Source organism: Gasterosteus aculeatus, chromosome 8 (assembly GCF_964276395.1).
Source record: "Gasterosteus aculeatus chromosome 8, fGasAcu3.hap1.1, whole genome shotgun sequence".
Taxonomy (NCBI): Eukaryota; Metazoa; Chordata; class Actinopteri; order Perciformes; family Gasterosteidae; genus Gasterosteus; species Gasterosteus aculeatus.
Genome location: NC_135695.1, coordinates 825611 through 842263, shown reverse-complemented (window position 1 = coordinate 842263; position 16653 = coordinate 825611). Strand labels below are relative to the sequence as shown.

At 42.2% G+C, this 16653-nt stretch overlaps 1 protein-coding gene across 4 annotated transcripts in view; it reads right to left on the bottom strand.

Annotated features, from left to right (window-relative positions):
* nlgn1 (neuroligin 1) overlaps positions 1-16653 on the bottom strand; it is a 268080-nt gene that overhangs the window by 232742 nt on the left and 18685 nt on the right. For 2 of the 4 annotated variants that reach the window (XM_040183287.2, XM_040183289.2), the window contains exon 2: positions 8069-9025. In XM_040183287.2, the coding sequence (XP_040039221.1) occupies positions 8069-8609 (541 nt within the window). In that variant the 5' untranslated portion in view covers positions 8610-9025. 4 annotated transcript variants of the gene reach the window in all.

The window sequence follows — 16653 nt, the reverse complement described above, 5'->3', positions numbered from 1 at the left end:
CGCAAACCCGAGATATGTTTATATTTTATTGGTGTGTCTCTTTGTGCCGTTTCTGTTGCTGTAATTTGTGAGACTACAATGGCTGGTATTGGTGGTGTGCTGAAGGTTCAAATGCCCTTCATTTAATATTCAGAAAAGAAAAAGAAAAAGCTGCTTATTTATTGTAATGCAAGTGTCATGAATATGTATAAGCAGCTATCAATGCTGTCACCTTGAGCAGGGTTGTATGTGTGAGTCTGTGCATGTATGGCTTTAGTTGGGTGGATGCTGGTGTGTGTGTGTAACTACTTGGACGAACAAAAGGTTGTAAAACAGTTTATACACCGAGCCAAGGTCATACTCCCTCGCCAGGTAGGAAACAGCTTTAGACTTAGACTGTAATGTTCCATTCAGATGATATTCGATCGGTCATGGACATTCTGAGAGGGGTTTGATTATGCTGGCTACACTGAGTCGATAGCTTTTGTTTCTTTGTATGTGTCGCTTAAGTCATAAAAACTGAATTCAAATTAAATGAACAAAAAAAAAATTTTGTCATGGGATTTTGTTACATGCAGGGGCAAAATGTGTCACCTTTACAGGTGAGGATAGGCCCTCCGCATTCATTTTGGTTGAGCCCGGGGAAAGAATTCTTGGTGTGATCACGCTAAATGCAATGGAACCCTTTTTTGCAACTACATACAAAGTCAATGCAAAGATCCAAAGTGATACGAACACAAATGTTGCTAAATATCTGTCCTCCCTCACATCTTAGCGTCTCTGCTGCAACTACACCTCCATGATTTTCATTTGGAGTGTTGATGAAGCAGCGGTATTGCCTCGCCTTCATCCACCCAAATTCAGAAAACAAGCGTTTTAAAAGCCAACAAGGGACCTGCTAGAGAACGTGAATACCACTTGTTGAAGGGCCTCTGGATTAGGTTATGAACATAGAAGACACTTGGTTTCCCGGCATTGTGGCCGCACAAAGCAGAAATAGTGGACAAACCCCTGCGTTCCTCCGGGCCGGCCCATTTTCGCCCTGCCGGCGGTTGAAGCCCCCGAGTTAAACCTCCCCGGCTGCCGCTGTCTTTGTTCTTTGAAAGAGCGAACTTGTATTACTATGCTATTATATTGTCATATCAGTGGCATAAAATGGTCTGAAAATTGCAATTATATGGTTTATTGCAAATAATGTTTGTGCAATAATTGCACACAAATTTGATATCGTGACAGCCGTAGCTTCAGACGGATCTTCCAGGAGTAGTAACTGAATAATCGGACCGTTTTTTTTTTTTTTATCTAGCTTTTGGATATTAAATGAACAAGAGATTACTTTTACTTTCCGTTCTCTACAGCAGGGGTGCCCAACAAGTCCGCCCCAAGCAGTGCTGGCAGATCGCCTTTTATGACACACGGGTGACCACGCATGCACGGCGACCGCGGGAGCTAACGGATAACTTGTTGCTAATTAGCAATTTGTGCTTACAAACGGACACATTTCATTTCATTCAAAACGAGTGCGATTGGTGGACCAAGTAACGGACGTTGCTGCGTCCGTCAGTGAGCAGAAGGTGAAGGTGACCATCACCGGGCGGATGATGAGAGACAGAGACATTGGCGAGTCATGGAACAGGTAAAACGTGTGCAGTTAAAGGTGGCAGTAATCTGCATAATGTAATTCTTGTCACAAACGGGGACACTCTAAGGTTGACTGTCAACGGTTGAAACTTCAGGGGCTAGTAGTTAGTTAGTCAGTAATGTCGTGTTTTAATTATTATCATCACAGACAGAGACAGTGGAAAAGTCTTCCTTTAATCAGCAGCAACCTCAGGTACGTGTCATCCCCAGTGTTGGGCAAGTTACTGAAAATGAGTATTTAGTTACAGTTACTAGTTACTTCTTTTAAAGGTAATTGAATTACTTACCAGTTACTGTGGATCAAAAGTAATTAGTTACTCTGGAAAGTTACTTTTATGTCTGCTTTTTAAATGTAATGAATATAAATAGTACTGAACAGTCAAACACAATAAACATATTTTATTGTAATCAACAGGACAACAGGCCTTCAAATCAAGCACTAGTACAAAAGTCCTTTTTAATACTTGACTTAATACAAAATAACTTTCAGGCGTTTGCCTGAAGGCAACGGACTCGACAGTTGACAGGATGCATCTCATCTCCAACACAGCGAGCGATCGATCAGCTCTGCCCGGTTCATCGGCTGCACTGCAGTCCGTGTGAAGTGGAGCCCTGGTTGTTTGCGTGGAGCGGCGCCTGCAGCATCCGCGGGGCGGCGCCCTTTGGTCATGAGCGACGCGACGCTGTTTACGTGCACGTACGCGACTATTCTGTGACACACAACGTTTGGTGGCCACAACTGTTTAGTGCTGACAGGCAGCTGTTTACTTACTATTGGCCGGCCCTCCGCTTCGCGTCACAAAAGAGAGTAACGCGAGTAACGAACTCATTTCAATCTCAGTAATTGTAACTGCGTTCATTTATTTAAAAAAATACTTTGTTACATGCTCATTACCGCTAAAAGTAGTGGGATTACAGTGATGCGTTACTTTGTACCGCGTTACTCCCAACACCGGTCATCACCATCCTGCCAGTCACATGGCAAACAAATGTTTGGAAACATTCTCAACAAATTACAAAATTAGAAAAGGTACTGGACAACCTGAGCGCAATATATCATCTTTTGATTGAAATGATCCATAACAAAGTGTTAATGGTGCCTTTGAGCCAAGAAAAAATAGAGACCAAATCAAATTAAATGTTCAGACCACAATCTAAAGGTCATTTACAGAAAGGAGCTGAGACACTGTTCAAACTGTAATGCAAGTAATCTAAAGTGACAGAGTTATTGCATGTTAGGAATTTAATATACTCGTGTTATGAATGTGGTTCAGTTACCTGCGGCTCTCTGAAATATCCCTGACTGTCTATTAGCACTGTGGGTTCAACTGTTGTTGCAGGAGACTCCGTTGTAGAGAATGGTGCCACTTCTGAAGCAAACATGTGCTTATTAGCGGTGTTGGGTTGGTTTCTCACACCTCACTTTAGTGTTCACAGAGAAGAGGAAGGTGTGGTTCACGTGGGCGGATGGGACATGATGGATACTGTCATTTTTAGTTTGAAGTTAGAAATGTTTACAGCTTTATGTATTGGGACGTGAACCGGTGTTCACACACGTGTGTGTGTGTGTGTGTGTTGTGGACAGGAGGAGGGGGGATGGTTAATACATATTCAGAAGATATTACATATACTACAGTTTATGATGGGGTGTTTCTACTGCACAGGAGGAAGGAAGGACCTGGGGTACCCGTCCTTATCACCACTCAAAATTCAGTGAGAGTGGTGATCCGTCATTTCATATATTCAAATAGTCTGGACGATATCACAAGGCCTAGGGGCCTCAAGTAGAACGCAGTAGTTATGATTGATTCAAGTTGTAAATAGTCCGATCTGACCTGAACACGACAGGAGGTTAATCTGCTCAACGGGTACCAAGTTGACTCGTGTGGCTTGGTTATAAAATAATATATGCAAAGTATACAGTTCTGAAAGTATCAATTGTTTGGTGATCATAATCTGTAAATTGTATTCCGTCCAATTTGGGTCTAATTAAGTAGAGTTATACATATTTTGTAAATATACAAGATCATTTTTACATTTTCTAGAATATGATCTTTAGCAACAACTGTTTTAATCTCTTCAGTCCCCTGACTTAGTGAATTCTAATGTTGCGTCTAAACGCGCCGCGTACGCTAGGGAGACTATTTCTGGTCAATTTGGAAAAATGGCGTCATTCGTCAGACGTGACGGAAACACCAGCAACGTCAGCGGGATAGAGAGACGGAGACAGACCCCGGCAAAAGGTCAGCCGGTGCAGAGGGAGATCAGATGGAGGGAAAGAGCACCTTCTATCAAGTTGCCTGCACATTAAATATAGAACTTCTATTGCAAACCCCTCCGGAATGGAGACTTTTCAGAATAATGCAACATGTTGAAATGTTTCCGGAACCATTTCAGATATTAAACAGCTTGTACAAGCGCTCCGAAATGGCCTACTTTGCAGTTTAGTGTCCTAGTTTGTGTTTAAAAGCCCGATGCTTCACTTAACATGAGATAAACATAGAGGGGGTCCAACCCCCCTCAGAGACACAGTAAACCGTCCTTTTCCCCTCTTTGTTTTACACGGTCTGACAGCATTGAAGGGAAAGTTGATTTCATGAAGCACACAATCCAGGTCCAATCCAGTCATGTATTTATTTTTAAAGAATATATTTTTCCCATTTAGACAGAGTCAAACTAGCTAACCATATCATGGCTATAGTTTGATATCTGATGGACAAGAGTGGTCATCGAATACTGTTGTTGGCAACAGATAAGGTTGAATATTTAAGTGGATTTAGTCCAGCTGGCTTTGGTGTTGGTGATATGGAACCAGCAGCACAGGAAATAGCTGCTGCATTACACAAAACAAAAAGCAATATAGTAATATAGTACAGTTGTGTCATCATCTCCTTTTCAGAGACAAAAAAGACGTTGAGATATTTTTTCCTTAATGAAGCTTAGGCGTGAATTCAGTCAGGAAGACGAGCTGATTGAGCCGTGTGAGCATTTCCCTCTATGGGCACTGAGCTGTCAGTTGATTTAAAACTAACCAACCAGACGCAGGCATCGGTGTTCCCTATTCCCCCGTTGTGCACCAGAGGCAACCCTCCACCTCGCATGTGTGTACCAACTTGTGTTTCTTTTCCCCATAATGCCTTTTGATGCATACACATCCAGTGCCAGCATGCACCCGTTGGGTTAGTCAGCATAGTAGCAGTAAAAGAATGATGCTCTTTCTGTTTTTCATGTATTTTTTAAAATACAAATGATCAGGTCGGATCTACAGGCCTCTGAAGTGAGACTTGAAAGCATTTGTAAAGACATTGCAGCACTGCTGATCATTTTGTAGTTCCGATACCGACGTAGAACATTGATATCCACCTCAGCATCCCAGACGCGTCGCTATGGTTTCACTAATACGCGCGTTGTATCCCTTTGTGTTTGATCTGAAAACAGAACGCCTTTGTTGTCCTTTTCAAGCATGTTTCTGTGTCACTCATTTGATTTATTTGGACTTTCTGTTCAGTTTGCTGTCATCAGTGAGATGTGATCTTCTGTGGCAATAACCTCAATCTTAAAACATGAATGCATGCTGCAGGGAGAGAGAAGACAAAGCGCAGTGTTGCTACCACTGACTGAGCCAGCACCAGCCCAAACAGCCCTCCTACATTCAGCTTAGTCCTCTTCATCCCGCGATACTGCAGGTTCTCATAATTAAGACGGGTTACATGCAAATTGATATACACATTAAAGTGAATCATTTCCAGAGGTATAGCTACAAACAGTGAGTCAGGCCGCCGTTGTCTCACTGCCTGACCTGCCGGTAAGAAGGTGTGTAGTAGTGATAGTGAGTGATTTGACCCCCTCACACACATTAACTCATCCAATTGGTGACTGCACACAATTAGCCATGAAATGACCCTGTCACTCACAATGACCTGTCCACTCACACCATGCGCCACTGAACACACTTTGTGCTTCTGTGTTAATGATAATGATTGGACAGAAATAATCTGTCTCCATGAGAATCCCAGTAGAATGACTGTGGCCGCCTCAGCTTTCCTGCTGTATCCCAGGACAGAAAAGTCAGTCAAAGTGATTTAACTACTCTTTCTAATATGAAAAACAATGCCTACTATTCGTTTTAAATGGTGTTATCTACAATATTATTGCAGTTAGTTATGAGGATATTAATATAATTGTAATTCATAATAAAACTAAACTACTACTACTTAAACTACCTCTTGGTAAAATGCATCACGCCACGGAGGTTCAGAGCACTACTGTCTGGGGGGAAAACTGGGTGTAAAGAACATATTGAAGTTCAGTGGGTAAAGTCAAACATGCTGACGTGTATATAACCATATACAGCAGCTTGGTCACAATATTAATAACTGTGACTAAATGGGCAGCGTGTACAGATTCCATCCAGGGGGAAGTATGTATAGTGTATAACTGACTTCAGACTGAGGTTTAACTACACAGGAAGACACGTGGTGGACAAACACGGCCTGCTAGCAACATCTCTGCTCGTTAGCTTAGCTTCAAGCTAGCCCCCTCACATCTCCCCCTCCTTATCTCAGCTTGCGTCAATACATGTTTTTATTTGTTGTTTGGATACAATGTTGTATATTGTGTATATATTCAGTTGTGAATGATAGTAGTGATTTGGGCATTATTGTTGGAAGTTAATAAACTGTTACACTTTAAGGAGCAGTTTTTAGTGATTTCTCTGTGCATGTGAACTGTGATTCTGGCCACAAGCACAAACCCTAAATTCCTCTTAATGAGTGAATATCAATTTTGACACTTAATTTATAGTTTGGTTTTTAGTCCCTTTTTATTTGTTTGAGTTATCTTAGTGATTATTAATAAATCTATAAGTTAATGGTTTAGTTTCACACTAGCTATTAACCAGACAGTTGTTTTCTCAACTAAGGCTCCAGATTGTCTTGCTTTTATGATGGTGATTCTCTATGCTGAGTAACATGTAAACTTCTGTAATCTCTCAGTTAACAAGCATCCATTCAATGTCTCTCTGCACGTGCAACACGTCTGAAGAGAGGGGAAGTGTGAGAGTGCACGTGGATCTCTCTCACATAAATACGTGTGTGTGTGTGTGTGTGTGTGTGTGTGTGTGTGTGTGTGTGTGTGTATACAGTTAAACTGTGCACACGTCTTGGTGAGGAGAGGCGGGGGACAGGGAGAGACACAGAGGGGAGGAGGTGGGCATTATCTTGATGAAACAGTAGTCCGGGCCAACCTTTAATGGAGATTACACAGTGAAGGTCCACCCCGAGCTCATCTCGTTTAGCACTGCATGCACCCAAAACACTGTGAGCATGTAATATATAATATATATATATATATATATATATATATATATATATATATATATATATATATAATATGCCGCTGTCTCTTCACACATCCAGCCTTGTTAAAGCACAGCTTCTGACCCCACATCTGGCAGCCGATCATCTCACCAAACCTTGATGACCAATGACAGCACACATGGCATCGACATCACATGGTCTGCAACTCACATGGCCGATTCCGGCCTGTGGTAACAAATGGGTTTTGTCTAATGGTCCCTACTGAAATCAGACACATGTTCAGTCAGAGGAAGACTCCGATTTAACTCCATGTAGCTAGCAAATGTAGTATTCTGAAAACAGGAGTTGAGACCTGAATAATTAGTAGACCTTGATATCATGATTGTTCTCAGCAGCACCGCAAGGTTCTTCTCCTTTTTCCACTCCTCGTTTCTTCTTTAATGGAGCTGTATAGATTGTGTTCAGATTATACATACCTCCTTGTCTACATATTTTCTTGCCCGGTTTCCTGGCACATTCCTTGGATATTCTTTTGACTGTAAAATGAATAAAAGACTAAAGAATAACATGGAGCCCCTGGAACGCACACAGGAGCTGGCATGCACTCGCACACAAACACACACAAAGCTGAGAGGAAGGAAAGGTAGAAATAAAGGCAGAGGGAAGGAATGAAACACAGCAGCTCAATCATCCTGTCGACCAGAGGGCCGGTCCGTCAGCCTGATCAATCGCTGATGGTCACGACTCGGCCCCGTGTAACGAACTGCAGACATTGTGTCTTGGCACAATTCGCTATGATGAGTTACAGTAATGAGGAGGGGAGCGAGTCTGCACAGAAGAGCAAACAAGGCAAAGCAACGGGTGGGTGGAGGAGGAGGGAACGATGGTGAGATGGGAAAGAAGGAGTGGAATGAACGGGTCTCCATGGAAGCCACACACACACAAGCACTCTTTCACACCTCATGTTCTATAAGCAGTATCATGCACATTAAACATGCACAAGGTCATGCGTTCTCTCTACTGACGGACAGAGACAACACACCCTTCACTCTACCAGGATGTGGTGGGTTCAATACCCTCTGCCCACCAACCCAACTATCCTCCTGCCCCGGGCCCGCGGGCTAACTCACCATCCTCAGTGGGGACGTAGATGTTGATGTAGAGGCAGTCCTCGCTTTGGTCCTGGACGTATGTGGACACCACGTCCATGCTGTTGGTGAACCACACCGGCAGCATCACGTCCGGCAGGCGGCCCTCTACGATGCTCTGAGGGCACACCGGGGCAAAGTGTGTGGCGTTGCGGGTTTCTGGCCACGACGCCGGTGGCTCGGGGGGCTGAAAACGTCGCTCGCCAGTGGGCGGGGCCGCGTAGGGGACGCCCAGGAACTGCACTACAGGACCCAGGATCTCGTTGTTGAGCTCCTTCTTCACGCCACGTAGTTTTCCGTACACAGTGGTGACCACCGGGTCGTTCTCGTCAAGCTTCTGAGCCCACACAGCGGCTGGAGATGCCTGCAGCAGCAGCAGCAGTCCCAGCCACATTGGAGAGGACAGCCAGCGGCCGCAGCTCAGGGAGCCTTCGAGCCTTACGTGTCCCATCATCTTGCTCGTACTCTTGGCAGGATGGAGTAGCCGGTAACCAGTTATTGAATGGTGCCTCCACTGGCACATAGTTCTCCTTGTTTTAAAATGTTGTGCTGCGTTCTCACTTGGAAAAAAAAAATTGTATTTTCTGTCCCTCACTTACACCATGCAGATGCAAACAAACACAATCCCACTAAGCCACAACCGCATGCAGGCATCAGTGAGGGGGGGTAGGAGAGGTTGTGGTTGCTAATGATCCCGTGTAAAATCCACTGGGAATATAGCAGCCATTAATAACCTGCAGCAAAGCCAAAAGCTATTCTTCACAACATTCCTCCGAAAGGTCCTTTCAACAGCCACTGCAATGGAACAGAGAACGGCAAAGATGTCCTCTCTAAACTCTGCTGGTCGGAAGGTAGACTATAAGCCAATCAGCGACGAGGGTTTCCATGATGTACAAAGGAAGCAGGCGCCGTGCAGCGGCTGTACGTGGAGTCTGTCCCCTGCAACACAGAAACAAAGTGCAATCAGCCTTCACACAAAGACAGATAATCTTCATTCAGTCCTCTTCATCTCTTCGTCTCTGGCGAGTCATTAAAGTATCAGCAATTAGTAGGAGGGCCATTTGATTTGTGTTGCACCCCTATGAACAAGCATCAATCAGTTTAAGAGGAACATAAAATCTATTTATAGCACATGACAGTAGGTTTAACAAGCAAGGAGTGTATCAGTATGCCTGGTGACAGATGTTTGCAGGTTATGGGGGAGCGGCCCGGTGCTGGAGCGGGGGGATGGTTTTGGGAGGAAGCCATACACTTGGACATCATACTCCTAACAGCATAAGACGAAATAAACCACAGGCATTGAGAATAAAAGTGGATATTGTGGCAGGTTTATCGATGCTATTGTTCAGGGTCAACTTAAGAAGAAGCGTAGCGTTTATGTAGCCGAGCAGGGAGTCAGGTGTTGGATGGGACTTTTCTTTTTATCAAATGCTTCATCCTATTCTGAACCATACAATTGTTGTACGTCCAAATTTAGCAAGAATTAAAACAAAAGAAGTGAAAACTATTGGATAACATTTGTCTTTTGCATCAAAGATGAAAGTGGAATGTTATGTCTAAGGTTTTCTGCTGAGCTGCCTGTCAACTGTTTCTGTGCTTCTGAAAGATGTGGTCCAGAGGTCTTACTGGTAAGACTCCGGTATATGCTGCACCTGGACCCCCCCACACCTTCTGGCTTCAATGCGAAGCCCCCACCACAGGACATGCTTCTCGTTTGGTGAGATGCATGTCAACACGGCGTTGATGATGCTGCACCTGCTGCAAATATAGACAGAGAAAAATAAGTATTTTTCCCACATTTTATCATTTCGGTGCTTTACAATCAGCACTGTTTGATGATTTGATCCCCATTAAAGAAAGCATGAAAGCGTCTTTTGTGTACGCTGCATATAATCAACCCTCAATGACTGTTTTATGAATAAATAACGTCATAAACTATACATGTTCGGTTTGAAGTAACTGTTTATGTTTAATATCTCATCCCATGTCACACTATATGTGAATGTTAATGTACATAGTGCATACGTGATTATCTCAGCGAATAGATGTACTGTAGATGGACCGTGTTTCATATCTAATGTCTCCTCCATAATGAATGCTGAATGGGAAAAAGCACCCTGGGATCCTTTTTGCTCATGTGGTTCGGGGCATTGAGTTATAGTCATTTTTTCTGTGGAAAACTGTTCACTAGTAAATTCTATTTAAATCCATGATGTATTTTTTTAATCTAAAAGGTCCTTACAGTCAACAATATGCAGCAAAGCAAAATGTATTCTGTATCTTTTTGATACTGAGTCAATGTTCCACCTGGATGAGCTCACCATCACATGTCAGACTGTGGATTTAAATATCATTTCCTCACACACGTTGACATGACAAGTAGTTTTTGATAACAAAAAGAAATATTTACACACTCACTCATGCGCAGAGCAGGAGAGGAGGGAAATTTGATGCTTGCTTTAATATGTGAAGGCACACACACCCTATTGTCCTCACAGTAGTGAACACACACACACACACACACACACACACACACACACACAGAAGCAGTTGAAGTTCTGACATCCTCAAATTACATCAACAGCGGGAAGACCAAAATGTGAAGAGAAGCAGGAAAAAGACAGAAGTTATAGATCAAAAGTGTGTGTGTGTGTGTGTGTGTGTGTGTGTGTGTTTGTGTGTGAGATATGTACAGACAATAAATACTAAACACTGTGTGCAAATCCAGTGTTTAGTCAGGGATCATTTAGCTGAACCAAAGCAAACTGGAGGTAATTGGAGAACTAGGATCCCACACTGAGTACATGCAGTAACAGAAGCAACTGTTTCTGTCTTCAATGGTTTCATTCAATTCAAATGTGTAATCCCGCCTGACACTATTAGGATCACTCAGATCGCCTCTGCGTTCTGACGTCCCTCTGAACAATCAGGTTTCTCCCCTGCAGGTGGTTCACAACGTGTGAACATCAGGCGGACTTGGTCCTCTATGCCCGGAAATAACTACGAGTATTCCAAAGTCCGTATTCTGTCCTTTAATTCCAGAAAGATCTGGAAAGCAAAGTCTGCTGCTCCCGCTGATTAAAAACAACAAGGCAGAAATGTCATTTGTGTGTATTTGCATATAGAGAGGAAAAGTGAGATGCAATCACAGCTCTTCTCTGTAGATGCCTGCAGTGTTGACACATTCTAATGCCAAAGGTGAGGTGAAGTGATTTGAGCCATCTGGTACTACAGCTATATGACTAGGATTGTGATCACAGCACTTTAGGTCGACATTAACCTACATACTTTTCTTTTGGTGACTCAGTTTCTCCATTTGAGTAGGTCAACGTTTGGCATCGACCAGACAGAAGTACATAGGGGGTGGCAGCAAGAGTTAAAACAGATGCAACCTAGAGAGAAAATGAATTAAACCAGTCAAATACGATGGGGAAGTAGGGCCACTGCACAAGGAAGAATGACTGATGAATGAATTGTTATAGGATTGTTTGCTTCAAGTCACATCTGATGATATTATAGTTCATACGCTGTTGTAGTAACCTTCAGGTTAGGTTGAGGATGTCCATCAAAACAAACAGCTGCTCTACTAAACGTTGTTCCTGTTACAATTAAAACATTACGTTTCTATAATTATCATGACTTCTCAGGGAGCACAAATGTGAATAATGTTTGGAACGGAAGAGGTTAATTAAAGAATTACATTGATGTATTTATCATTGAGGTGATGAAGAGGACTAGGCAGAGGAGGAGGAAGAGTAAATCATTGGCAGATGTTCTATTAGAAAAGTTGTTCCACAGGAGAACAGAATGCATGACTGCTTTCCATGGGATGCATTTGATATGTAAGGAGATCAACACTGTAAATTAAGGCCATTATGTACCACATATTTACTTGAATCCCTACGAGATGAGCTTGAATTTGCTAATAATATAAACTTACTCTGTAGGTGTTAAAAGTTCAGTCCGTAAAGTCCAACCCAACTGGATGAGTGAACCCACTTAGAACAGCTTGTGTACAATCTACTGAAGAAACTATTACTGCAAATTGGAAATGGAGGAAAATGAAAACATAAGGTTTGGTTGAACCTGCAGAAATAAACACAGAATCTTTACAGAATAAATAACATTTTTCCAACAATCCATACGAGCTCGGTGTGGGGGCGATCGACGTTACAAATGACCTCGTTCCAAAAGGCTCCCCGCGTGAAGGCTTACTGGAGTCTACAGCGTCTCCAATCAATATTCCACCAGGTCCACCGAGAGAGAATTCCCTCATGCAAATAAACTTAAGCTATAATTTAGTCTGTAATTATTGTTGTATTAACATCCATGAAGTCAGCAACTGACTGGCAAATCAAATCAAACGTAATATTTACCTTAAGTTTTTTAATCGCACGGGATTAACAAATACTCTTATCATAAATTCATGTTCTTCTTTCATTTCAATCCCAATGTTCGATCAAATGTATTGATGTAAATGATGTGAAAGCGTTACAATCCATATCCATTGTGTGAAATGATGTTGGTGCCAGAGGGTAAACGGCTTTGTTCGGCCTTTTTAAAGTCAGCAGTTTTACTCATTTGTTCAGGGACACAGAAGAATTGCCTACTAAACCTCTTTTACTTTTAGCAAACTGAAGCATGCTAAATGGTCCCTTCGGATCATGTCAAACCAGGAAACCATGGAAAATACCCACATTCTCTTCAAGTGATGGGAAGTTACAAGGAATTCAATCGCAGCAGGATGTTGCAACTGAGAATCCCAGCTGGCTCCGTCACGCTTCAGATCAGGGAAGATCTCAATCACCTTCATTAAAAAAACATCGACTTACAGATCTGATCTAGTTTATTGCAGAGAATTTATTTGTGTTTATTTGTGTTTTTGTTGTGGACCAGCCTCGTTGTGGAAGTATATGCAACATTCTTCTGAGCGCCATTTATTTTGAGCCATTTTCTTTTTATTGCTGCGTATTTAATCATGCAGATGAACTATTATAGAAAATGACCTAATATTTGAATATTTGATATCTGTTTTCACAGGCATTCAACGGTGGATCAGAAGACATTATAGTTTAAATGAATACTTCAGTGATTCAGCGTTGCACCACCAGAACATTGTTGGACTGATGACAAAAGATGACGTCCTAACGTCTATTCCTATCAGCGGGATGAAGTAATCCCAAACAGCCACAGTGGCAGACAGACAGCCTCTCACCCCGTCCTCCCAGCAACCCCATTTCTAAACAAAGCGCCACGCCGTGCAAAAATTGATATGTACACAGACGGCAGAATAATAGCAGAGAGACAAAACACGAGACAGAGGCTGTGCTCATCGATTGTTTGGCGGTTTTGTTAATGAGTTCATAAAAGTGTCTAAGCGTGTTTTTACAGTGCCATCCTGCTCTTTGTCATCAGCGTCGTGAGTAGTGTTGCATAAGGGCGGAGCATTTTCGGTACATTTCTGGACACTTTCCATGGGAAGTTAAGCTCTAGAATCTGGGACGCCTGGATGCAAAGGTGGGTGCAAAGAGGAAAGGAGGGACGTGGGGGCTGCCGTTTGTCGTTTTATTAAAACATATTCCATTGCAGGTTGGGGACACTTGGACTTGGGACGTGGGGCCGCTGGGACTCGAACTGCCAACCTTGCGATTCCCAGCACACCCTCCCAGGCCAAATGACCTGTTTGGATGCTTTAAAAAGTTACATTGTACAGTGAGTTTTTCAATAATTTACTTCAAACTACCACTGCCACTTGTTGAAAGTATTCCATTACTAGTGAAGGTCAGACAATGTGAACCTTCTTGAATTAAAATTGGATGTATTTGGCATTAAGGGCATGGACGTAATAAAATTGATTATGTCCTAAATAGTGAAATTATGACTTCCTTTACATCACAAACTAATTAACATGAACTTTGTTAACCATTCAGTGATGATCTTCCAACGATGCTACACATCCTCTGCCAATATCATAATTCCTCGTCAGGAGGGTTGAGGTGCAGCTTCAGTCACCAGCTGTCAACAGCCAACAGCTTTCATCGTTCCCTCTGCCTTCCATCGGCTCGAAGCCAAGGTCTGAGACTCTCGCTGTCTCCGTGTCCCTCCATTTACGCCTCTCATCTCTTGGTCTAAGACCATCTTTTCAGTACCACATTCCCACTGCTTTTCTATTTATTCTCATTTTAGTCTGATGTGTTCTTTAAATTAATCTCTAACCCGCATGTCGATGTGTCCTTGGGCGAGACACTTAACCCAACATGGCTCCTGTAGCTGCGACTACCGTGTGTGGATGTTACTTACTAGGTGGGTCTGTGTGTGGTAGATCCTGTCATCAGTGTGTGATTGATGTCTTGTAGTGTCAAAGCGCTAGAAAAGCGCTGTACAGTCCATTTACTTAATGTAACAATGGATAACATATTGTTTGCATAAACATGTTGTACTTAACGCCACCCCCTGGTTGGTTAAAGTCAACAGGTGACGGCCACAAGCTGCAACCAAGCTTTAAAATGGGAGACTTGCTTCTATATTTAATGCTTCTATACAGTCTGTGGTTCCCGCCTGACGTTTTGGTTTTGGCTGATAAACGTCTCTGCTGGACCCGTAAAGACTTCTGAGACTGTCTGTCGCTTGTTAATCTGGTCTAATCTACCGTCACTGTTATTAGGAAGAAAAAGAACACTAGCATCAAACGAAGATCTGGCCTTTATCAAGTAAAAAAAACAGGCACAAACAGAAGGACGGAAGTTTCAAAGTTTCAAAAAATGATAAACGTGATCAATGCTCACTTCACTTACATGCAAAACAGATGACAGTTACCAGCAGTTTTTTCCCTCACGAAATTTGGAGCAACAAACCATACCACAATATTTCCTCTGCCGGAAAAAGGTTGTAATATGCCAGAAATCCCAGGATGTCCTATTGAATCCTGTTGTCATTGTGAGGTATTGAAACCACGATGATGGCTGCCACAGTGCTCTTTGTTTTTTGTTGTTAATAAAACGTTTATTCCTTTATTTTTAAACTAACACATAGCCTTATATTCTAACCCATAGCCTTATATTCTAACCCATAGCCTTATATTCTAACACACAGCCTTATATTCTAACCCATAGCATTATATTCTAACCCATAGCCTTATATTCTAACACATAGCCTTATATTCTAACCCATAGCCTTATATTCTAACACATAGTCTTATATTCTAACCCATAGCCTTATATTCTAACACATAGCCTTATATTCTAACCCATAGCCTTATATTCTAACCCAAAGCCTTATATTCTAACCCATAGCCTTATATTCTAACACACAGCCTTATATTCTAACACATAGCATTATATTCTAAGCCATAGCCTTTATTCTAACCCATAGCCTTATATTCTAACACACAGCCTTATATTCTAACCCATAGCCTTATATTCTAACACACAGCCTTATATTCTAACACATAGCCTTATATTCTAACCCATAGCCTTATATTCTAACCCATAGTCTTATATTCTAACTCATAGCCTTATATTCTAACACATAGCCTTATATTCTAACCCATAGCCTTATATTCTAACACACAGCCTTATATTCTAACCCATAGCCTTATATTCTAACACACAGCCTTATATTCTAACACATAGCATTATATTCTAACCCATAGCCTTATATTCTAACCCATAGCCTTATATTCTAACACACAGCCTTATATTCTAACACATAGCATTATATTCTAAGCCATAGCCTTATATTCTAACACATAGCCTTATATTCTAACACATAGCATTATATTCTAACTCATAGCCTTATATTCTAACCCATAGCCTTATATTCTAACCCATAGCCTTATATTCTAACACACAGCCTTGTATTCTAACCCATAGCCTTATATTTGTCGTCTTATCTGTCTTGTTGTCCGTGTATTACTGTCTGCTGTTACGCACCAACCGCCAAGTCAAATTCCTTGTATGTCTGACATATTTTGGTAATAAATGTTTCCTGATTCCTGATGTCTATCTGGCTAATCGGAGCCCCAATCCTCGGCGCTGGGCAGATACGTTGTATAGGACTGAGCCACAGGGGGCACTGACAGATTACATCAGATTTGACTGATACTGTCATGAGCTAGAGGATCAAAGTTCAAGGGACTAATGACGACGTATACGTCCTAACTGTACGCCAGCTGCTCTAAATACTAAAAGTCAAATTGGTAAATGAACTTGGATAATGTCTTCCTAGTCCTCTACTCAGTGCATCATATTCTGATGGGAGCGGCTGACTAACCATCCACAGCCATTTATACACCGGTGGAAGAACCACCCAATGGGAGCGACTTTTAGTGTCTCGCCCAAGGACACATCAACATGGACCCTTATGTCGCTGAGCCAGGGATCGACCTCCCATCCTGATTGAAGGATCACTGAGCCATAGTTGCCCAAAATATTTGATTTGGAACCGAGCCTGAACTGAATGACTTATGCAAACAAAATGCAAGCCAAGTCATTTCCACTGAATCAGCTTTTGGTAAGGAACAGTTTTAACCAAACATGTTGGTATCTTCAGGAACTCTCATGTTGTTG